This window comes from Somniosus microcephalus, chromosome 8, assembly GCF_052327205.1.
Source record: "Somniosus microcephalus isolate GS21.2 chromosome 8, FLI_Smic_1.0, whole genome shotgun sequence".
NCBI classification, from domain to species: Eukaryota; Metazoa; Chordata; class Chondrichthyes; order Squaliformes; family Somniosidae; genus Somniosus; species Somniosus microcephalus.
This window is the reverse complement of record NC_140994.1, coordinates 30,580,911-30,606,220: the sequence shown is the minus strand read 5'-3', so window position 1 is coordinate 30,606,220 and position 25,310 is coordinate 30,580,911. Positions and strand designations below refer to the sequence as shown.

At 43.4% G+C, this 25,310-nt stretch overlaps 1 protein-coding gene across 5 annotated transcripts in view; it reads left to right on the top strand.

The window, feature by feature from the left end:
- Nucleotides 1-1,544: 1,544 nt before the first annotated feature.
- The window catches only part of atrnl1b (attractin-like 1b), a 930,295-nt gene continuing 906,529 nt past the window's right edge, over nucleotides 1,545-25,310 (top strand). For all 5 annotated transcript variants that reach the window (XM_085994422.1, XM_085994421.1, XM_085994423.1 and 2 more), the window contains exon 1: nucleotides 1,545-1,859. In XM_085994422.1, coding sequence (XP_085850548.1) covers nucleotides 1,585-1,859 — 275 coding nt within the window. In that variant the 5' untranslated portion in view covers nucleotides 1,545-1,584. The remainder of the gene's footprint in view (nucleotides 1,860-25,310) is intronic.

The following is a 25,310-nucleotide window of genomic DNA, read 5'->3' as shown; positions in this document are numbered from 1 at the left end:
AAAGCAAGGATAATACATTCCAGAACATCTCTAACCTTATTTGAAAAAAATACTATTTGAGGGAAACCTGCAAAAATTCCTGTGAGGTACATCAGGCCCTCCTTCTTCTTCTTAGGCAATCCCTCGGAACCGAGGATGACTTGCTTCCACATTAAAAATTAGTTCGCAGGCGACTGATGAGTCCAATGCGGGACCTACAGTCTCTGTCACAGGTGGTTGAAGGGGCGGGTGGGTGGGGTGCTTGGGTTGACATGCGCTCCTTGCGCTGCCTGCGTTTGGCTTCCGCTTGCTCCCGGCGAAGAGACTCGAGGTGTTCGGCGCCTTCCCGGATGCTTCTCCTCCACTTTGTGCGGTCTTGGGCCAGGGATTCCTAGGTGTCGGTGGGGATGTTACACTTTTTCAAGGAGGCTTTGAGGGTGTCCTTGAAGCGTTTCCTCTGCCCACCTGGGGCTCTCTTGCTGTGCCGGAGCTCCGAATAGAGCGCTTGTTTTGGGAGTCTCATATCGGGCATGCGGACAATGTGACCCGTCCATCAGAGCTGATTGAGCGTGGTCAGAGCTTCGATGCTGGGCATGTTGGCCTGAGCGAGAACACTTGACGTAGGTGCGCCCATCCTGCCAATGGATTTGCAGGATCTTGCGGAGGCAGCGTTGTTGGTACCTCTCCAGTGCTTTGAGGTGCCTGCTGTACATGGTCCATGTCTCTGAGGCATACAGCAGGGCAGGTATCACTGCTGCCCTGCAGACCATGAGCTTAGTGCTGGGTTTGAGGTCCTGGTCTTCAAACACTCTCTTCCTCTCTTCATCAGACCCTAATGCATCGGAAACGCACAAGTGTTTGTAAGAAGTAAGACGCTTGCTTCTTGAATGAAAGAAAGCCAAGTCACTGAAGTTTTTAAAGGGCTATTAAAAGGGGATATCGTGCCTTTTTGAAGAGAGGCGGGTTTTTTTGTGTGTGTGTGTGTGTGTGTGTGTGTGTGAGAGAGCAGGCAGTCGCACATGCGCAGCCCTCTGAGCACTGCCCCTTTAATTAGCAGCTTTGTGGCCCGGGAGAGCGAGCGAGCGCGAGCCCCGGGCGATGCTTGTGGCGGAGGAAGGGCGCAAACGAGCTGGTGCCTCTCTTCCTGCAGGAATACCGAGCGCAGCCTCTCTCTAAAAAAAAAACACCACCCAGCTGAAGTTGTTCCTTAATGTGTTTTTTTTAATTTAGAGCTAGAATCCTCTCACGATGTGCAGACCCGGACCTCCCGGCTGTTGCCGCTGTGTGCGCTCTGTTGCTGCTTTCGGCACATCTTTTCTGACTTTTGCAGACGTTTTTAAAGCTGGAGGGACCGAAGGCACGGTTTACCTCTCTCCAGTCTAACTGAGCGGTGTTTCTTATTTTTTATTTGAACCTGGAAAAAAAAGAAAGCCAATAAGTCTTCTTTACTCTTCCCTCCCCGCGTTTGAGGGACTCCAAATTGTTTTATTCATCGGGGAGTCCCAGCTGGGAAGGGGGAAGGGGGAAGGGAGGGAGGGGGTTGGTTTGGGAAGGGAAAGGGAAGGGAGGGGGGTTCCCGTCCAATCTTGAACGATCCAGGTTAAAATGGCGGCTGCAAACGGCGGTAGGAACCCGCAAAAAAGACTGGGCTGGAATCAGCTGAACTCGAGCAAAGGGTGGCCGGCGGCCCGGGACGGGCTGGAGACATGTCGGTCCTGTGCCTGCTACGCTCTGCTCTACCTGGTTCTCTCGGCCCGCCTGGGGCTTTGCCGGGAATGCGACAAGGCGACGTGCTTCTACGGGAGATGTGTGAATGGGAGCTGCATCTGCGACCAAGGATGGGTCGGCGAGCAGTGTCAACACTGCGGTGGCAGATTCAAGTAAGACGCGCTGATTTTTTTTTTATATAAATAAAAACAACCTTGTCTCAACTCCTTCTATCCAGATGCTTTCTCAACTACAAGTACATGTTCAACCGTGACATGTTTGTTTGTTTGACCAGTCAGGTGAACATCAGTTTAGATTTTTTTTGTTGTTGGAAATAATAGCATTTTAAGCGGGTGGTTTCCATCGTGACAAGGTTGTAATGCCAAACAAGAGTACAGATCTTGGGGCAGGCTACTTACTGCTGGGAGCCCTGGTCTGAGGAATAACGATGATAGCATATAGTGCATTCCTGAACAGTTTGTAAATTCCAGCCCCTGACACTGATGCATTATTTCCATTGCAGTAACAAGGATTTTTTTGCTGTTATCGCCGTGGTGTAAACGCGCCCTGGGACAGTTGACATAAGATTATTTCATTACAATCCTTCATCTTGAAGCTACGCTAACCGTATTCATGATTTATAAAGCAGATTTGTGGACATCGGCGTCCAGGCCTTTGCAATGTGAAATATTGTCAAGTAGCCTTGAAGTAACAATTGCAACCTCTCGAGCGACATTGGGGAATTAACCGTCTTACAAAACGGCATCTTGTCTTCGTATTTTCTGTTTCGTGACTGCAAAGTTTATTGCAGTTTCTCACCCGCCCCCAAACCTTGGAAAGACGATTGATTTTGACAATCCGAGACATCGGGTTCCTCTATATTGTAATGTTTTTCTTTGAATACAGCTGCAAATGACCGGTTCACCTAATAAATAACTCATTCCTTTTAATCTAGTGCAAAGGTCTCTTATCTCTTAAGCAATTGATTTTTGTATTCTTTCTCGCAACGATAAACTTAATGAAAAAAATCTAGACTTGGCGGTTATAGTATTCGCACGAGATGAGATTTTAGGAATGAGAGGATTGAATGAATTTCCTTGTTGCTTGTTTCAAGCCTTTTTTTGTATCCTGTAAGACGACTAGAATTGAAGTCCGCTGCTACCCTTTCCCCCCCAGCATTTTGTATTGTTCCATAAAACCTCTTCATTCTGATCGAGATTGAAATTTCTCATCATTGTAAGTGGCATATACTTTAAAGAAACACTCTTTGATTCCTGAAAAGTGGAAACCGCAGAAATGCCTGTGGTTTCATTTTTTTTTTGAAGGTGTGTTATACCTTTACCCCTCCCCCACCCCCTGCCAAAATTTATCTTTTCGTGCCACGCAGTCTCACTGGGCAGCTGGGTTCACAGATGACCTGCTCCCAGGGTTTTGGCCAATGCCCTTGCGTAGTTGGCTGTTGGGAAATGAGCGCAGCATGGTCAAGCTCGATTTGGTCCTTTGCTTTCACTTCTTCTTGTCTCTCCTTCCCTCCCTCCCCGCCGCCCCCCCCCCCTCCCCCCTTTAGCTGGGGAGTTCCATAAGCAGGGAAATTTCAGGCATAAAGTCAAGTTCTTTCAGTGTGTCTGTAATTGGGGAAAATTTGTTTCATTTCTCGCCATTCTAACTCCAGCAGCGACTGAGATTCAGCTAAGCATCTAATGACTGTCATACTAGGAAATTGGGTCAAAATGTATATGCTACAATCGTGGAGATTAAAAATAGCAACACAAGTGGCTTCTGGGAATGCTTTTTTTAAAGGGGGGGAGGGGGCAGAGAGAGAGAGAGACAGTACTTTTACAACGCAGTGTTGGTAGAATCAGGGTTATACTGGCTCACATGCCAATTGCAGTGTAACTATTTAAATGCAACGATTTCAGATTTGGCTCACAATATATAACTGATCTATATTGTAATACAAATTGAAAATTAGTATCAAAAGATAATCATGCAGTACAATGTTGAAATTATTTATCACCATTTTTGCATGGAGTCCAGCACGAAAGCTGCCATGTATGGGGGGGTAGAGAGTATTAGTACGTTGAGAGGGGGATTCAACAGTCTGAATCTGTGGGAAGAAAATATATAAAATTTTATATAGCAACTTTCACGTCCTCGGGTCATCCCAAAGCGCTTTACAGCCAATTAAGTACTTTTGACATGTCACTGTTGCAACGTAGGAAATGGGGCAGCCACTGTATGCACAGCAAGACCCCACAAACCGCAATGAGATAATACCCAGAGGATCTGTTCTAGGTGTTGGTTGAAGGATAAATATTGGCCAGGACACTGGGGAGAACTCTCCTCCTCTTCGAATAGTGTCATGGGATCTTTTTACATCCACTGGAGAGGGAGGACCGCCCTAATGTCTCCTCTGAAAGACAGCATCTCTGACAGTGCAGCCTCAGTAGTGCACTGGAGTGTCAGCCCAGATCATGTGCTTGGGTCTCCCAGAGAGTTTAATTGGCACGGAAAAGGTCCTTTCCTTGGCCGCAAAGGTTCATATTTTGACGTGTATGGTATTGAGCTGATCATCAAAAGTGATAGTTTGAGGGAAGTATTTAATAATGAATTTTTAGATCCTGCAGCTCAATTTTGAGATGAAAACTGGAGTTATATTACAAAGGATTGCATAGCTTGACTTAAAAAAAAAGTACCTATGTTGCTGAATTATTTAATAAACCAAGCTTCTGTTACTAATCTATTCTGTCTCTGTACGATGCAGCGAGCTATTTGCTTTTATAGAGTTCTGAGTTATAACTGACGGAATACCTGGTGTGCTTCTTTCAATTTTTAAGTATAATTAATATAAAATATATTTGTATGCATCAACTTGATGTAAAGTTAGTTCAGAAAATACTTTTCTCCCCTTCCCTCCTGTCCTAAAGGCACGGCATTGATTCCATTGCTGGTGTACACATCCATGGATGGAGTGACTCCCTTCTGCGGTATGCTTCCATGGGTGACATTCAGTTAGATTTAGAATTTTTTTTTTGCTGCAGATATATTTTTTGGATTCAGCATTGACTTGCTTCAGTAGGTGAGCCTTCGCTCCTGTGTCTGAGTAGTCCTTTTCACTTTCTCAGATATCTCCGTAAGTTTGTAGCATGCCCAGGGATTAAAGTGGGGGGGAAAAAAAGATTTTCATTTGTTTTGGCTTACTGGTTTTATCACCTGTCCTCACATGATCTTCCTTGGTGTCGGCAGGTGACTAGCAGTATACTAGACAGCGAATTTTCATTTTAACTGCCAAACAAATTGATTGAAACATCTGGCTATGTTAGAAGTAGTCACAGAAAATGTATTCTTGATTTCACACTTGTTCCTCATGTTTTTGAGAGGCCATGCTATATTAAAGAAAGGAAAGTAATGCTGATGCAGTTCATGTCTGTCTTGCCACTCCATTCCGTGAGGTGGTGTGTTTGTAGTGCTTATACAGATAACGTGTTGGTGGGAGGGTATTGATTTACGTTTAACTTGCGCTGTATGTTAACGTAATGCTGCAATTAATATAAGGCGATAGTGTTCTGCTTCTCTGCAATGTCTTGCTTTAACTTGCAGTATGCACACATTTTACTCTGCCATTTAGTTTTATTTTAAGAATTGGCCTACATATATAGCTTCTAAGAAAGGACTTGGCTTTATGTAGCATATTATCTTGGATGTACAAAGTGCTTCACATTCAGTTAATTGCTTTTTGAAGTGCAGTTCTGGCTGTTAACGTGGGCATGTGTGTTCATCAACTTGTATAGGACAAGATCCCACAAACAGAAAATGAAATGAATAACCAATTAAACTGTTTTGGTTATGATTATTGAGGGAAGAATGTTGGCCAGGATAACAGGAGATTTGTCTCCTCATCTTTGAATAGTGCTATGGAATCTTTTATGTCTCCTTACTGCTAGCCAAATTAAACATTGGTTTATCATCTCATTGTGAGAGACAGCAATTCTGACATGCAGCACTCCCTTAGTATTGGACAACCCTCTGACTCGGAGGTGAGGATGCTGTTACGAATATTGAGTCTGCTGGAGATATTTCAGTACCGCTGGCCACTCCTATAAGTGGTCCCTGTATCTTGCGTTCAGAAGTGTTCCTGTTACTGTCCAATAGACAGTATAACAATAGTACTTATGATATTAACTGGATATTGTCTTTTACATCTACCATCCAAAGCGCTTCTCCAAAATTCAGTAGGTGGACTGGTAGCACTTTAGTGAGTAAAGGCTACAACTCCTTAAACTGCTTTATTTTACAGACAGCAAGTGAACGTACTGAGCAACAGTTATAATCAAAACTTAAATTCAAACCCTTTCCGTCCTCGTTAGTGAGCTAATATACTTTTAGTCTGTCTTCACATTGTAAACAGACTGAGGTTTACATGAAGTTGGTTGACACTAATCTCCCAATAATGTGCCACGGTTTTTCTTGCCTTTTCTCTCAGCGGACCATTCCAACTAAAATTGAACTCGGGTTTTTGTCGCCTTTTTGTTTGTTCTAACCTTGGGAAGTGGGCTGACCCTCTGACTTCTCCCTGTTCAGTGATTTGCCAGTAGACCTGTCACTAAAACTGGCTAACCGAAATAACAACAGAAAATGCTGGAAAAACTCAGCAGGCCAGGCAACATCAGTGGAGAGAGCAATAGAGTCAATGTTTCAGGTCAAAACCCTTCGTCAGGACTGAAAAAGCACAGGAAATGAAACCGATTAAAAGGCCAGTTTGGGGGCTGGGAAATGGGGATGAAAACAAAAGAGAAGTGAAGAGACGTTAAGAGGTATTCAAAACGAGTTTTTCCAGCATTTTCTGTTATTTCGGATTTCCAGCATCCGCAGTATTTTGCTATCGTACTAAAACTGGCTACCCTTCTTCCCCAGTAGTGGAATCTTGGCAGACACCTCATGCTGGGCTTGGATGAATGGGGCCAACCCAATGCTGATAGGTGTGGATACTTGTAGAAAGTCTGAAACGAAATAACATTGCCTATATCCCCCAGTCATGGTGTAATACATCTTCAGTGTCTGGCTCTTTTAACATAAAACCTTTTTGTCTCAGCGACTGCAGCAAATAGAGCTGCAAAGAGAAGATTAAACCTGTGCGGACCCACGTGAATATAAACCAAATCACTTAAATGCAACTCCTTTCCAAATCTTGAAATGTGACACCAACACTATCTAATGAATTGATTTTTAAATGCTAAGCATTGGGGCTCAAAACCCTAATTCAATATTCTTTCCTTTCTCAGTTTATACAGCTTCAGCATCAGTCGTTCCTATCCTCTTACTGATATGATGATTAAAGGTACAGAAATTGTATTGTTTAGCTTCAGGCTATATAAGCTATTGCACTAAATTCAAGAAATTTGTGCAGTAATAGATATTGAACACCTGCATGTGATATTGTGCAATTTCATTTTTGGTTTATTACATTTATTGGTTCTCGTATTCAAAGTTGCTTTTTTTATCACCGCATTGCTTTCTAAATTAACACTGATCAAGCAAACGCAACTCTTTCACTCTTATCACCCTGGTTACACTTCACTTTTTGGGAGCCAGTATGATTTATAAATTTGACTGAAATCCAATTTCACAAAAGTGGTATAAATGCTGAGATTTATTCTAAACTTGCTTGAACCAGAACAAATAAAACAACTTGCTTGGTTCTGGTTTCTTGGGAATCTGGTTTGTGTACCCCACAACAATGTGCTTAATATAATGGTGTTGTTGAGTGATGCATTCTTGTGTGAGACGCGCATATACCTGTAACTTTTTATATGTATTTCAGTGGAGCCACGAAGATTGTCTTGAGGTGATATCCGCTTAATGTGTAAAGTGAACTGAGCAGTAGAAGCAGCCTGTGCATTAAACTAAAAATCTGTGATATCCTTTCCTGCCCTGAAATTGGATGACCTTATGGCTTAGCTCCTTATAAATACGTTATGAGGCAATTTTTCCTTGACTTGAGCTAGTTTTAGTTTGGTGCTCAATTCTTCCCCTGCCCCCCATATTCCTAGACTGTACAGGTGTTGCTAAGTCATGATTGAATAATGGAATACCAGTTTTCTCCTCTTTCTGCAGTTCTGGGATTTTGAGGTAAGGGAGTATTTATCCCTTTCATCCTCTGATCGCATTATTGTAGAAGTATGTGGCCAGAGATCTTTGCACTGTGGATACTCCAATACCAATACTCCAACAAATGTGGTGCAGTTAGTTATCCATGTCCTCTTTTATTACTGATTCCTTTGTATACAGAAACACCCCAGACTACCCGCCAACCTGATGTCATCACTTTAATGGCTGTTGAGACAGGAACCTGTCATAGAGGTCTTTGTCAAGAGGGATTTTAGAACCTAGGATATGCCCTGTATCCTGATTATTATTTTGGGAGCTACTAGTTCTTGGTTTGGAAATGCTTTCTTAATTTGCTAGTATGACCTAATCCCAATAAGTGCCCTCTACTCTCGTTCAGTATTTTCCCCTGTCTTTACCATTTATATGTCTTTTCCAAAAGTTGGTGCCATGCTAGCTATGGTTCCATGAGTGGTAGGTGTCCTCCACATCAAGAAGCGGTCACTCTTCTTCTGTGAACCATGAGGTTGTCAGGCTATTAGACCAAGTGAGTTGAGATAGCCAAGCTCAATTCTTTTCTGAACCAAATCCCATGTGCATCATGGATTGCTGGATCTCTTTTAACTCTTTTCTTAAATGGAGGAGAAGATTTGGGGTCTTGGTGCAAATTCTTCCTTATTGTTTCTCATATAAGCATGAATTCTCTATTTGTTAAGCTTTTGAAAATCAGTGAGCTTTATTTTCTGTTCAAGTACTGTTTCTATACTGTAGATTTGAAAAGGACTTGAGATGAACTTGGCTAAATTCTGAACAACCTTTCCTTTGACCGTTAATTAGATTGAATTTAACATGTAAATTGTTCATGATCCTAAATAGTAATCTTGTATCTGATGGCTGGTAGTGTATTTCAAGACAATAGTTCAGTTGAGTTGAGTCCAACTTAACAGATGTTGAAAGGAAACTTGAATGATTCACAAATGTAAGCAGAACACTAATATTGAATTGCCGTCTCATTGATTCCTAGTCTATGCTGAGTTAGCTGATCATCTCTGGTGGAGCAATTGGAGTACTACCCTTGACCTCAGCACTTCTGGGCTAAACAGAGGGAAAAAAAATCAGTTATGGTTTCTGCTCTTGATCACATTCGCATGTGTGTGTCTTTACGTGTATAGGCATTGGGTGAGGACAGGATTGGGTTTGGCTGGAATTGCCCTTGATGGCCACATACCTGCCAGTGCTAGATGTTGAAACTAGCACGTCAAGAATGGTCACCTAGGTGAGTTATTATAAGGCTGCTGATGCCTGTGAATTGGGGATCCAGTAAGAGTTTGGTACCTTTTTAGAAGATAAAGGAGGAAATTGGCTTTTACATATTTAAAGAAAAGAGCACTGCCTCAAACTCTGCTAGTCAAATTGTTTTAATCTATTTGGCGCTGCCTTATTGTTACAGGTGCACTGTCATGATGGAGGTTGATGCAGGGCAAGGATTGCACTTCAAAGCACCTTTTTCTGTATGTTGAAATTTTCCAATATTTGCACCTCCTAAAATTAATTGGAGTGTACGAATGTTCCAAATTTGATTGGGCAACTTTTAGAGCATTGTTTGTTTTGCACACAAGCAGGATGCTGTTGCTCATTTTTAAAAAAGCTTTTGAAGCATTAGTAAGTGTCATGTGAATGTCTGCTTACAGGACCCTGCTTTTTTAAAATCTTTTTCCAGTTACTTTTCTCTTCTAACTCCTTGGGGCATGCTCCCTAACTCAAGGGCACAGAGTCAACTGCATGGGAGGTCCAAATTGTATGCTGGTGCAGCAGGATTATTTTCTGAGCTATGGTTTGGGTATATTGTCAGAGAATGTTTTGCTGTCGTGATGTATGATGTGGAAGCTGGACTTGGTTCTATAAAAATGCACATTTTAAATTCTATTGGCATTAACATTTTTTAATTGAGAAATGTATTCATTCATGGGATATGGGCATTCCAGCATTTATTGCTGATCCCTAATTGCCCTTGAAAAGGTGCTGATGAGCCGCCTACTTGAACCACTGCAGTTCATGAAGTGAAGGTACTCCAACAGCGCTGTTACGGAGGGAGTTCCAGGATTTTTGACCCCGCGACGATGAAGGAACAATGAGTTTCCAAGTCAGGATGGTGTGTGACTTGGAGGGGAACTTGCAGGTGATGGTGTTCCCAGGCACCTGCTGCCCTTGTCCTTCTAGGTGGTAGAGGTTGCGGGTTTGGGAGGTGCTGTCGAAGAAGCGAGTTGCTGCAGTGCAACTTGTAGATGGTACACACTGCAACCATGGTGTGCCGGTGGTGGAGGGAGTGAATATTTAAGGTGGTGAATGGGGTGCCAATTAAGCGGGCTGCTTTGTCCTGGATGGTGTTGAGCTTCTTGTGGTGTTGGAGCTGCACTCATCCAGGTAAGTGGAGAGTAATCCATCACACTCCTGATTTGTGCCTTGTAGAGTGTGGAAAGGCTTTGGGGAGTCAGGAGGTGAATCACTTCCTGCAGAATACCCAGCCTCTGACTTGCTCTTATAGCCACAGTATTTATGTGGCTGGTTCAGTTAAGTTTCTGGTCAATGGTGACCCCCAGGATATTGATGGTGGGGGATTCGGCGATGGCAACCCCATTTGAATGTCATGGGGAAGTGGTTAGACTCTCTTGTTGGAGGTGGTCGTTGCCTGGCACTTGTGTGGCGTGAATGTTACCTGCCACTTATCAGCCCAAGCCTGAATGTTGTCCAGGTCTTGCTGCATGCAGGCACAGACTGCTTCATTATTTGAAGAGTTGCGAATGGAACGGAACACTCTGAACATCCATACTTCTGACCTTATGATGGAAGGAAGGTCATTGATGAAACAGCTGAAGATGGTTGGACCTAGGCCACTGTCCTGAGGAACTCCTGCAGCGATATCCTGGGAGCTGAGCTGATTGTGGTTGTTGGAAGCCAATCATCTTCCTTTGTGCTAAGTACGACTCCAGCCAGTGGAGCGTTTTCTCCCTGATTCCCATTGACTTCAATTTTACTCCTTGATGCCACACTGTCAAATGCTGCCTTGATGTCGAGGACAGTCACTCTCTCATCACCTCCTGGAATTAAGCACTTTTGTCCGTGTTTGGATCAAGCCTTTAATGAGGTCTGGAACTGAATGGTCCTGGTGGAACCCGAACTGAGCATTGGTGAGTAAGTGCTGCTTAATAGCACTGTCAGTGACACATTCCATCACTTTGCTGATGATTGAGAGCAGACTGATGGGATGGTAATTGGCCAGATAGGATTTGTTCTGCTTTCTGTGGCCAGGATATACCTGGGCAATTTTCCACTGTCAGGTAGATGCCAGTATTGTAGCTGTATTGGAACAACTTGGTTAGAGGCACGGCCAGTTCTGGAGCACCAGGCAGGGATGGATCATCCACTCAGTACTGGCTGAAGATGGTTGCAAGCGCTTTACCCTTGTCTTTTGCACTCGTGCTAGGCTCCGACATCTGCTTTGACACATTTTCAAATTTTAGTACAGCATATATTTTCCGATTCCTTTTTTTTTAAAAAGGAAGGGATTGATTAATTATTCCAAATGGTCCTGCCCCTTTCCGGGTCAGCTGGAGCTGTAGTCACAATAATAAACGTATTGTATATGTGTGAGTGTACCGCATGCTGTCGGGAATTGCGGTTCAGCTATAGTTTAGGAATATGCCTCTGCTGTCCGCTTAGCCCATCCTGGCAAGATGCAATAAAAAGGAAATGCTGCAGCTGCTGGAAATCTGCTTTTAAAAGCAGAAATTAATGGAAATACACAGCAGTCAGTCGGCATCTGTAAACACTTTGTAAATGGAGTGGAAAAGGAGAAGAAATCTAGAGATGTGCCAATTCTGGATATGGTGTGAAAAATCTGATAGCAATTTTTAAGAAAGAGCTGCTGTGCTAATCTGTAAACAACTCTATATATTGTGGGAAACTGGTCAGACTTATGGGGTGCGGTTACACTAGAAGTTTAGTGTTTTTTGCAGTGTTTTATGTTTAAGTTGGTATTGGTGCTAAACTTGTGTAGTGTAAATCGGGTATTACGGCCCAAACTGATTTTTGAAGCAGAGTCTGACTGTTTTGTTCTAGTATTCGGCAGGCCTTGATTCTGGATTTAGGCTGCGTTTATACTGTAACTGTAGCATTGGTGGGAAGTTGCTACCTGAAACTAATGTTAGTTATATTCTAAATACACCTGTAGTTATCCTAGAGATCGTTGTTTGGTCAGTTGGTGTTTTGCTGGCAAGGGGTGACTGTGCATAGCTGTTTTTGCCTTTTGTGCTTGGAGAGGACAATTTCCCATGATTTATATTAAAAAAAAAAAAAAAAAAAAAAAAAAATTTACATCCTTGTCCTGCATTTGGGCAAAATCTTAAACTAGTTAGAGGCATCTCCCTTGGCTTGTCCTCTCTGGGATGGTATCTAATTGTATTAATTTCCCAGAGACCTTAGTCTTTCATTACTGGGATTGGTGATGAGTCCTTGGCTAAGGCTGTTGGAAATAGGATCCAGGGATCCCTTCAGATACTAATTTATGCAGAACTATCTGGTTAAACGTACCCTGCACAACCTAATGGCCTATAACAGACCGCTAAAATTATGCCGTAATGCTTATGGCACTCAGCAGTGTGCCAATTTGTAGAGACTGTCATTCCATTACTGGCAAGAGCATTTTAGTTGTTTGTTTAACTGGTTTGGATTGGGGTCAAGAGAGACTTCTGGATGGCAATAATCCTGAGCCTACCCAAAAGATATAACTGAGGTATATGCATGCTGTATAGGAGGGGACTAAGGACGGATCTTTGGGGAGACTCGCCAAGGTGATGATCAATATACCCCATGGGTGGGTGGAGTCACCAAGGTGATGATCAATATACCCCATGGGTGGGTGGACTCACCAAGGTGATGATCAGTATACCCCATGGGTGGGTGGAGTCACCAAGGTGATGATCAATATACCCCATGGGTGGGTGGTTGGTTTGGATTTAAATTTTAATTGTCTTTGTAGGAGCAGCTTCAATTCCACTGCACACAACCAGATCTTAATACAGATTTTAAAAAAAATATATGATTTAATCTTTATGTAAAGTTAAATGAGACAGATTTCACCTCTGTTCATTTTCCTGTAAACCTGATCACTGATATGGCATGAAGGACATCTAAATCAAATTGGAGTTGTTGGGAGGGGTTTGAAGCACAATCCTACATCCAATGCAGAGGCTGTAGTATTAGGATTTGGCAACTCTCGAAGGGGGAGTTAAATCAATGACTCGGACTGGTAGCTGAAATATTTTTGTTTTTCTCCATCTGTACCTGCCCACATTGCAATACAACTCCCGAGAAATCTTATTGGCCTCGAGGAAGAGTTAATTTACTGCCAGGAAAGTTACAAGTGGGAAAGAGCAGTGACCGCATTCAGTGGTTTCCTGGAGACGGCGCATCAATATAAAATTCCCACCACTCCGATGGGTGGAACAATAGAATTCATATTTATTTGTTACCTTCTTTAGGGAAAATGATGACTTGACAAACTGGAGTCCGTCTATGACCATCCACGTTAATAGACAATTTGCTGCTCTACTGAACGTGTGTCACATTCTGAGTATAGAGGTCATCGACAATATTCCATGATTGATCATCAGACCTTGTCCAGCCCGTGTAATGGCAATTTTTATGACTGTTCGACCAACTGATGCAGTTAGTGTAAAATTTGAATGCCAGTGGGAGGAAAAAATACATTGGGATTGCCTATTGAGAAATTGTTGTTTTTCTGCCAGGCTGAGATTTCATTCATTACATTTACTCAGAGATGCTCCATTTGTCTTTGAGAAATCTGTTCGTATCATTTCCCATTAAAAGACTTGCACTTGTATAGCACCTTTCACATCCTCGGGATGTCCCAAAGCATTTCACAGCAAATGAATTACTCCCTTGAAGAGTAGTCATTGCTACGTAGGCAAACACGGCAGTCATTGTACACAGCAAATGAGCTAAAAACCAGTTAACCTGTTTTGATTGTGTTGGTTGAGGGATAAGTGTTGGCCATAACAACAAGTGAATTCCACTTCTCGTCATATAGTGCCATGGGATCTTTTGTCCCTGAACAGGCAGACCAGGTCTGTGTTTGAACACACCTTTTGACAATGCACCATTCCAAATGTCAGTGTAGGTTAGAGGTGTAATTTTCACCTTCCAACGCCCGGGCTCGATACAAGACATGTTATCCAGAAATCGTCTCGGGGACACAAAGGAGGAATGAGACATTCTATCGGAGAGAACAGTTAAGGCAAGGATTCACCCTAGTCAAGATCTAGCTGTTCTACATACTGTGGTAATTCATTGGATTAGAACAGGGCAAGAATGAATCTGAAGGCAGCCCTGAAGCTATATGTGCTAGAAATGTTATGTATCACTTGGGCAAAATAGAAACTTACTGGCTGGTTTCAGAAAAGATGCGATCACATAAAATGATGTTAGATATGCCAATTTTCAGCAATATCCCAGCAGGGCCAGTGATCTTTTATAAAGCCTACAGCTCCAAAGCGGACCCGTGGATAAACTTTGTTGCTCTCGTTGACTACTCCAAATATGTGGAAATAGTTAAGTTGCTGCAAAGAAGTTCCTCTCTGTTTATTTCTCAATCCTTAAATCTCATTGGTTAAGGAGCTAGATTGTTGATCCCACCGTTCACTAAGGTCCCTGTTGCCCTCGCCACGCCGTTATCGGCTTGCACTTCCAGCAAGTTGGGGTGCAAACATTTTTTGAGCTAAAGGGTACAGCAAGAAGTCTAACTAACAGTGGGGAGGGGTGTTCATGTGGGACTAGATGCAGGAGGGATCAGAAAAATCTGGGTTACAGAGAACAGTTCTCATTTTCATCCTCATCTACATTATCATCATCTTCTGGGTCCCCTTCTAATGTTCAGAGCTTGAACAGGCGACCCCTGTAACTGGCAACTTAATGGAATGTACCATGTAGGGCCATTTGATAGGAGGATTGACTATATACTCTTGGATGAAGACTGGGATTATAAATTAGCAGACAACTTATTTAACTCAGGATGGGGAAAATGAAGAGTTTTCAGTGCAAAACTATGAAATTACAGTAATCTATAAACTTCACTATATATAAAAATAAATACGCTTCTCCCTGGGCTACCTCTCGACATACATTGAACATTGTGCTAGTTTCAGGCTGTAGACTGATGACCGAAGTGTAGATAGCCCAATATAACTATAATAATTGGGATGGTCTCACACTTACTCGAAGGCCTGACCCATGTCTTCGCCCCATACGCAGCTGTTATCGGAGTCATTACCTCAGCACATCGTGATTCTTTTGATCTGTGCCAGGTGACTTGAAACTACTGGTTCAAGAGCCTGTAACATGTTTACAAACTGACACTTTTAATCTCACTTGACATTTGTTCTCTTGCGTAGGAAGTGTCAAAAATACAATAACGCAGGTGCGCCTCAATGTATTAGCATTCAGTCAATATTAGCATATTAAAACCACCTGTGTTTGATGGAAAATAAGATGCAGATGCTTATTAACTGAGCTTTTTTTCCAAAACAAAATATATATTTTCTGTAACTTGCAACAGCAGTTGCCTGAAATCCTAATTAATCCTGTGTTTACTACTAGCAAGAAATTGTCAATAATCTAATCTAGACAAAAACAATTTTTTTAATATATCGAGTGAGGATGAGATGACGTTTTCGGTACATGAATGTGATGAAACAGAGTGAGTAGATAGTGTCTACATGGAGCCGGTGGTGTGATTTTTGCAGAGTAGGAGTCATCCAGTGACACTTGTTGGCTTTAGATTAGATGAGATTGAAAAAGCCTTGTGGCTTGAAGGGAGTTCTGGGGTACTTTGTCCTTGCATTTCTCTGTCTCTAAGAAAGTAGGATGTATTGTAAAACTATGCATTTGTTTGGCAGGATCTTTAAAAGCATATGTGATGCATTCTATGCTGAAAATGTCAAAGACGGGTGGGGCGGAGGCAAATTATCGTGAAGGGCTGCTTAGTTTCTGACTAGTATTGTTACTGGTGATTATGAAATACATTATATTCCATATACATAAATGTTTGGATCCTTGTTTGAAAGATTTTGAAGATTGTGCAAAGATGCACATAAACCAATGTGATTTGAATCAAGTAGAGGTGTAATTTAATGGTACGAAGTATTTAAAATGCATAATTAGAATCGCAGTAAGCTCCTCACCTGTATTTTAATGTAAACTAAAGTAGAAGTTTATTGAAAACTAGATTTAGAAAAAAAGCTAGATCTAGAAAAGTAGAAAGCTTTGCCTGGTCTTGTTGCAATTGTACTGCTGACTAAACTGTAGACTGTTATTTTTTTGAAATCTTTATTCTGACTCTCTCTGTATTTAACTATCTGTTCAAAACATGATTGCAAAATATTTAAGATTTTTTTAATGTGCTTGCATCTAAGTTTTTGGATGGAAGGAAGACTGCTCCCCCCCACGATTCTCTGTCCATTTTATTCTGTTGTTGCTGTTTTCTTTCCCCAGTGACTACAGAACAATATTTAAATTTCTTGTCTACCTCAGACACCATCAAACTCTCCGATTAACGCCTGAATTGCACACCCTGCTGATTGTTCCATGTTTCTGATATGCATTACTACAGCCCCGCTGTGTGTTTCCCCCTGGCTTTCTGACAAAGCCCAAGTCTGCACCATCTGACAGTTTGCATTATTAAGGCTGCATAATTTTTTTTTTGTAAAAGTGCTACATATAATGGCCTACAGTATAACTTCATGGTAACAAGCTTTACTAAGATGGATGATTAAAAGATTTTAGTGGTCTAGGCTAAGTCATCCATTAGTTTTGCTGAAATCCTGTTCGTGAGCAGGTAAGTGTAATCTTAAGACCTCTATCTACAGGTGGAAAGATTGCACTAGAGTCCTGTCTATACAATACAGTAGTTGGAGTTAAAAATCTACATTGCCCACTAGTGTGTGTGTGTGTGTATATATATTAACACAAATAACTGAATTGTACAGACAGTATGTTAGTGCAACCTTTCTACTTTTTAAATTATATATTGGCAATTGTATTTTTGCATTGTACATATTGAAACTGGTGGCTTCAAAGTCGAAAGGATTTTGCCCTCTTTTTTTTAATTGGTGCTTTGGTACAAACTTCCTAAAGCACCAAGTAAAAGGAGCTGCCAAAATTCTTCACCATATAGAAAGGTTCAAGTGTTGGCTTTCAGCAAGTTAGTAATGCTGAGTAAACACATTTGTACAGCTACTATTGCGGGTGAAAGATTGCACTCCTATTTTTCAAAATCAATACAAAAGCAGTGCCACATGATTGTTTTCACTCGTAATGCATCTATTTGTTGCACCAGTGTGTTTGTTTTTGTACTCCTGGTTTAAAATCTGCTGGTTGTAGCAGACTGATCTTCGAGCGAAACCCTGTGCACAAGGGAGACATGTGCTTTGCATCATGTGGAAAACTGCAACAAGCAGCTTTACAGAAAGCATGGCACTCTACACATGACAGTTGCTTGTGGTACTGTAGCCCTAATTTTTTCCATAATTCTGAAATCTTGAGGTTCTGTTCCAGCACCGTAGAACTGTTGGGAAATCTGTTGGGTTTCTCTATTGGCAGTGACCTGTTTTTTAGGATTTGCTTCTTAAAATGAATTCTGCTTGCTATTGATCCAGATTTCTATATAGCTTGCAATTTTATTTTTAAGCAAGGTGGTCTGAGGTAAACTTCTACACCCTCCTACAGAAAACATCAGAGAATGTACATTTTGCTTGTTGTTGTTCATGGTTGCGATTCTGTCTGCTAATCTTGACTAGCTGACAAAGGCACAGAATGTTTTATTTTCCCCATTGAAGGTTGTTATAGTAAGAATGATGTTTCTTTATTAAAATGGAAAATGTTTTCATATTTTACATCAATATGATGATTACTTGGACCACTTTTACAGTTGAGTAGAAGAGAACAGAATCATCCTTCAGCAATTTAATTTCTAATTTGTCGCAGCGTTAATTGTCATTTATGACAGTAGATGGGTTTTTTTTAGAAGTGATAATTTTAGCTCTCATTGTTACTCTTGGTCAGAGGCCGCAAAGCTCGGTGTGAAGACTCAATGAAATTGCATACTTGTCTACTAATCAGAAATAGCTGGTATGTGCACTCTGGCATGATGGGCAGGTTGACACCAACCCTTCTCCAAATAAGGAACATGCAATCAATCTTAGCTCAGTGGTAGCACACTCGCCTCAGTCAAAACGTGGGTTCAGGCTTCACTTGAGAGACTTGAGCACATAATCTAGACTGACGCTTCAGTGCAGCAGTGAGGGAGTGCTGCACAGTTGGAGATGTTGGTTCTTGAATGAGATGTGATGCCAAGGCTCCATCTGCCTGATTGGGTGAATGTGAAGCTCCCATGATGCTATTTGAAAGAGCATGGGAGTTCTCCCAGTGTCCTGGACAACATTTATCTCTCAATCAACATCACCTAAAAAGACAAAAGGTCATCAACCTGAAACGTTAACTCTGTTTCTCTCTCCACAGATGCTGCCTGACCTGCGTATTTCCAGCATTTTCTGTTTTTATTTCACCAAAAAGAGATTATCTGGTCCTGAGGTTGTGAAAGGTGTTATATAAATGCAAGGTTGTTCTTTTAGTAGTGTTCTTCTGGGCAGGTGCCAACGGTGTGTGGGGGGGGGGGGGCTGTTGGTGAAGGGAGGAGTAGAGTTACAACTTGGTAATAGGCCATCTGTACACCTGGTTGGAAACACTATTGCGAGAGATGATTGGGGGAGATTAGGAAGAGTAGGAATGTAAATCTTTTTGAAACTAACACTTATTTTTCTCAAAATACAGTAATTATATTGTCATTTTCATGTAGCCTTTTTTTCCTTGAAGGTATAAATGATTTTTATCCGTTAATACTATTTTTTACAAGCAATTGCCTCTGACTTCTCCACCAGGGTTGTTGGGAATCACAACAATGACATCTGCCAGTCTGTGAGTGGAATATGCAGCTGCAGTCTGCTCAGCCCACTCGAATACAAAGTGTAGCCCTGGTGCTAATATGAATAATTAAGGAAATTCTGGAGGGGGAGGGTAAACAGCCAGTTGTCGTGCATATAGGTACCAACGATATAGGTTTAAAAAAATGGGATGAGGTCCTAAAAGCTGAATATAGGGAGTTAGGAGGTAAATTTAAAAAAATAGGACCTCAAAGGTAGTAATCTCAGGATTGCTACCAGTGCCACGTGTTCATCAGAGTAGAAATAGAAGGATATTTCAGATGAATACGTGGCTAGAGGAATGGTGCAAGGGGGAAGGATTCAAATTCCTGGGACATTGGAACCGGTTCTGGGGGAGGTGGGACCAGTACAAACTGGACGGTTTGCACCTGGGCGGGACTGGAACCAATGTCCTAGGGAGAGTGTTCGCTAGTGCTGTTGGGGAGGGTTTAAACTAAAATGGCAGGGGGTTGGGAACCTGTGCAGGGAGACAGAGGAAAGGGAAGCAAGGATAGAAACAAAAGACAGGAAGGAGAAAAGTGGAAGGTAGAGAAATCAAGGGTGTAAATCAAACAATGGCCACAGTAAATAGGAATTCTAAAAGGACTAAGTGTTTAAAAAATCAAGCCTGAAGGCTTTGTGTCTTAATGCGAGGAGCTTTTGTAATAAGGTGGATGAATTAACTGCGCAAATAGATGTAAACAGATATGATATAATTGGGATTACGGAGACATGGCTCCAGGGTGACCAAGACTGGGAATTCAACATCCAGGGGTATTCAATATTCAGGAAGGACAGGAAAAAAGGAAAAGTAGATGGGGTAGCATTGCTGGTTAAAGAGGAGATTAACACAATAGTAAGGAAGGATATTCGCTCTGATGCTGTGGAATCTGTATGGACAGAGCTGAGAAATACCATGGGGCAGAAACGTTAGTGGGAGTTGTATACAGACCCCCAAACAGTAATGCTGAGGTTGGGGATGGCAGTAAATGGGAAATTAGAGACGCGTGCAATAAGGGTACAGCAGTTGTCATGGGTGACTTTAATCTACATATAAATTGGGCAAACCAAATTAGTAACAATACTGTGGAGGAGTAATTCCTAGAGTGTATATATACGGGATGATTTCCTGTACCAATATGTCGAGGAACCACCTAGAGATCAGGCCATCTTAGACTGGGTATTATGTAATGAGAGGGTTAATTAGCAATCTTGTTGTGCGAGGCCCCTTGGGGAGGAGTGATCATAATATGATAGAATTCTTCATTAAAATGGAGAATGAAGTAGTTGACTCAGAGACTAGGGTCCTGAATTTAAATAAAGGAAACTACGATGGTATGAGGCAGGAGTAGGCTAGGATGGATTGTGGAACGTTACTTAAAGGGTTGATGGTGAATAAGCAATGGCGAACACTTAAAGATCGCATGGATGAACTACAGAATTTGTTCATCCCTGTTTAGCATAAAAATAAAACAAAAAAGGTGACTCAACCGTGGCTAACAAGGGAAATATGGGACAGCATAAGATCCAAGGAGAGGACATATAATTTGGCCAGAAAAAGCAGCAAACCTGAGGATTGGGAGCAGTTTAGGATTCAGCAAAAGAGGACAAAGGAATTAATTAAGAGGGGGAAAATAGAATGAGAGTAAGCTTGCAGGGAACATAAAAACTGACTCAAAGCTTCTATAGATATGTGAAGAGAAAAAGATTGGTGAAGTCAAGCATAGGTCCCTTGCAGTCAGAATCGGGGGAATTTAATATGGGGAACAAAGAAATGGCAGACCAATTAACTACATTATTTGTGTCCTCCTTTGTGAAGACAGAATCAATCTCCCAGAGATGTCGGGGAACATAGGGTCTAATGAGAGGGAGGAATTGAATGAAATCAGTATTTGTAGGGAAATGGTGTTAGGGAAATTGACGGGATTGAAGGCCGATAAATCCCCAGGGCCTGATAATCTACATCCTAGGGTACTTAAGGAAGTGGCCCTAGAAATAGTAGATGCATTGCTGGTCATCTTCCAAAATTCTATAGACTCGAACAGTTCCCATGGATTGGAGGATATCTAATGTAACCCCACTATTTAAAAAGGGTGGTAGAGAGAAAATGGGTAATTATAGACCGGTAAGCCTGACATCGGTAGTGGGGAAAATGCTAGAGTCCATTATAAAAGATGTAATAGCAGAGCACTTGGAAAACAGTGATGGGATCGGACAAAATCAACATGGATTTACAAAAGGTAAATCATGCTTGACTAATCTACTGGAGTTTTTTGAGGATGTAACTGGTACATTAGATAAGGGAGAACCAGTGGATGTGGTGTATTTGGACTTTCAGAAGGCTTTCGATAAGGTCCCGCATAAGAGATTAGCGTGCAAAGTTAAAGCACATGGGATTGGGGGTAAGGTACTGACTTGGATAGAGAACTGGTTGGCAGACAGGAAGCAAAGAGTTGGAATAAATGGGTCTTTTTCCGAGTGGCAAGCAGTGACTAGTGGGGTACCGCAGGGATTGGGGCTAGGACCCCAGTTATTCACAATATATATAAATAATCTAGATGAGGGAACTAGATGTAATATCTCCAAGTTTGCAGATGACACAGGTTGGAGGGCATGTGTGCTGTGAGGAGGATGCAGAGAAACTCCAGTACGATTTGGACAGGTTGGGTGATCGGGCAGATGCATGGCAAATGCAGTATAATGTGGATAAATGCGAGGTTATCCACTTCGGTTGCAAAAATAGGAAGACAGATTATTATCTGAACGGCAATAGATTGGGAAAAGGGGAAGTGCAACGAGACCTGGGTGACCTTGTGCACCAGTCGCTGAAGGTAAGCATGCAGGTGCAGCAGGCGGTTAAGGAGGCAAATGGTATGTTGGCCTTCAAAGCGAAAGGATTTGAGTACAGGAGCAAGGATGTCTTGCTGCAGTTGTACAGGGCCTTGGTGAGACCACACCTTGAGTATTGTGCGCAGTTTTGGTCACCTTATCTGAGGAAGGATGTTCTTGCTATGGAGGGAGTGCAGCGAAGATTCACCAGACTGATACCTGGGATGGCAGGAATGACGTATGAGGAGAGATTGGGTCGATTGGGCTTATATTCGCTAGAGTTCAGAAGAATGAGAGGGGATCTCATTGAAACTTATAAAATTCTAACAGGTCTAGACAGACTTGATGCAGGAAGGATGTTCCCAATGGCGGGGAAGTCCAGAACCAGGGGTCACAGTCTAAGGATAAGGGGTAAGCCATTTAGGACTGAGATGCGGAGGAATTTCTTCACCCAGAGAGTGATGAACCTGTGGAATTCTCTGCCACACAGGGCAGTTGAGGCCAATTCATTAAATATATTTAAGAAGGAGTTGGATATATTTCGTAAGGCTAAAGGAATCAAGGGATATGGGGAGAAAGCAGGGACAGGGTACTGAATTTGGATGATCAGCCATGATCTCATTAAATGGCGGAGTGGGCTCGAGGGGCCGAATGGCCTACTCCTGCTCCTATCTTCTATGTTTCTAAGACAACTTTGTTTAACATTGGTAAATGTTGCTTTTTTTTTTAAAAAGAAGCAAAAGTTGTTTCAAGAATGATTTAGAACATTATATCATTTTATTACAGTATCTCTGTCAAACATAGATTTGCAAAAGTATAGCCAATGCAGAACATTTGCTAAGTTGTAGACAAATAACTTGTTTTAAAACTTAATGTTTAGAAATGAAATGGGTTTGGCCAAGCTCCTGTGATTTAATGGCTCTCCCTGTTTTCCTTAAACCTCGCCCTCCATATAAGCTCTCCTCCCATATTCCTGGCTATTCCCTTGACTTGCCAACTCTGTGGTGTCTCTACTCCAAGGTCATCACAGAAAAGACCATGTATGACCATTCTTTTGTATCTCTCCTACCCTGTACCAACCTAACTTCCTTCTATGTTCATCCCTGGGGGGGAAAAAAAATTCTCCCTCCGCCTCCCCCCAAGTGACTTAGGACTGAAGTTTCTAAATCACAGCTGCATAACCTTTTGCCCTTCATTTGCCACAATACTTCTTGTCCCCAGAAAAACCTTTACTCTGATCCATTCTGGTCGATCCCTCTGTTATGACCCCTGATGCACTATCAACAACACCAAAGACTACGTGTTGAACTTATACGAAGTAGGCTTTTATTGACTAAGAACTGGAGCATGCCTCTGCTAGTGGATCCATCCTAAGAGCTCCCGGGGGAAGGGTGGTGAGTCACCTTTATACCCAGGCTTAGGGGTGGAGCCAGGGGCGGAGACATGCCCGGACCTGTACAGAGTTAACAGTGGTTTACCACATTCACCCCTCGTTTAAAAAAAAGAGTCCGGCCGGGTGAAGTGTTTCAAAAGTTCGTATACGAAAGTCTCTCCGGGGGTCTTGTCTGCCGTAATGATCTTCGTGGTGCCGGTTGCGGCGGTTCTTTGCCCGTGGCCGCTTCTCACGTGGGACGGAGCACTGGCGTGTCGTCCTCTCTGGGTAGGGATGGCACCGGCATGTCGTCAGTTCGTGGTAGACACCCCGGTGGTGCGTCGTGGGTAGTGGTGGTGGGTGGAGGTAGTGGATGGTGATCGATGGTGTTTCGGGTGGTACCTGAGGGTGCGAGGTCTCGAATTGAGACTGTGTCCTCCCGCCCGTCAGGATACGCCACGTAGGCGTACTGTGGGTTGGCGTGGAGGAGGTGAACCTTTTCGACCAGGTGGCCCGTCTTACGGCTCCTCACGTGTTTCCTGAGCAGGACGGGTCCCGGAGACGTCGGCCATGGCGGCAGTGATGTCCCCGAGGTGGATTTCCTGGGGAAGACGAACATCTTCTCGTGAGGGGTGGCGTTTGTGGCAGTACAGAGCAGTGATCGTATGGAGTGGAGCGCATCGGGGAGGACATCTTGCCAGCGGGAGATTGGGAGGCCCTTGGATTTTAGGGCGAGCATGGCGGTCTTCCACACCGTTGCGTTCTCCCTCTCTACCTGTCCGTTACCCCGGGGGTTGTAGCTGGTAGTCCTGCTCGTGGCTATGCCCTTCTCGAGCAGGTACTGGCGCAGCTCGTCGCTCATGAACGACGAGCCCCTGTCGCTGTGGATGTAATTGGGGAAGCCAAATATGGCGAACAGGTCGTTGAGGCACCTGATGACTGTGGCGCTGGTCATGTCCGGGCAGGGGTTGGCGAAGGGGAAACGGGAGTACTCGTCAATAATATTGAGGAAGTACGTGTTGCGGTCAGAGGAGGGAAGGGGCCCCTTGAAATCGACGCTGAGACGTTCGAAGGGGCGGGTGGCTTTAATCAGGTGTGCCCTGTCTGGCATGGGGTCGGGGCCGATGACTCCGTTTTCCACCACGCAGCCAAGAATAGCGAGGCGCGTGGTGCGGAACATACATTTTTCTCTGTTGTATGTCAGATTCAGCCGTTAGGCCGTACGGAGGAATTTTTCTAGGTTGGCGTCGTGGTCATGCCGGTCATGGCCGCAGATGGTGACGTTGTCTAGATAGGGGAAGGTGGCCTGCAGCGCGTTCTGGTCAACCATCCGGTCCATCTCCCTTTGGAAGACCGAGACCCCGTTGGTGACGCCGAAGGGGACTCGGAGGAAGTGGTAGAGGCGACCGTCGGCCTCGAAGGCCGTGTACTGGCGGTCCTCAGGCCTGATGGGGAGCTGGTGGTATGCCGACTTCAGATCAATCGTCGAGAATACCCGGTATTGTGCTATCTGGTTGACCATGTCAGATATGTGGGGAAGTGGGTATGCGTCTAATTGCGTGTATCGATTGATCGTCTGGCTGTAATCAATAACCAGGTGCTGTTTTTCGCCGGTCTTCACTACCACCACTTGGGCTCGCCATGGGCTGGTGCTGCCCTCGATAATCCCTTCCCTTAGGAGTCTTTCTACTTCTGATTTAATAAAGCTCCTATCCCCGGCACTGTACCGCCTGCTTTTAGTAGCAATTGGCTTGCCGTCTTTGGCGAGGTTAGCGAACAACGGGGGGGGGTTTGACCTTCAGGGTGGACAGGCTGCATACTTTGCGCGGCGCCGTGTTTAAATTCTGCCAGCTGCAGACTGTAAGTGGGGGCAGGGGCCCGCCATATGCCATCGTGACGCTCTCCAGATGGCACTGGAAGTCTAATCCTAGCAGTACGGGAGCGCAGAGCTGTGGCAGGACGAGGAATTTAAAATCTCTGTACTCCACGCCGTTCACTGTCAGAGTCGCTACACAGTAGCCGCCGACGTCCGCCGTATGGGACTTTGAGGCCATAAAGACCTGGTGGCGTGTGGGCATAACCGATGGGGAGTAGCGTCGCACCGTGTCGGGGTGGATGAAGCTCTCCATGCTTCTGCAGTCGAAAAGGCAATTTGTGGCATGGCCATTTACCTTTACGTTCATCATGGACCTGGCTAGTTGATGGGGCCTAGATTGGTCCAGGGTGATGGCCATCGTCTGGGTCGCTGTAGTATTCGCCTGCGC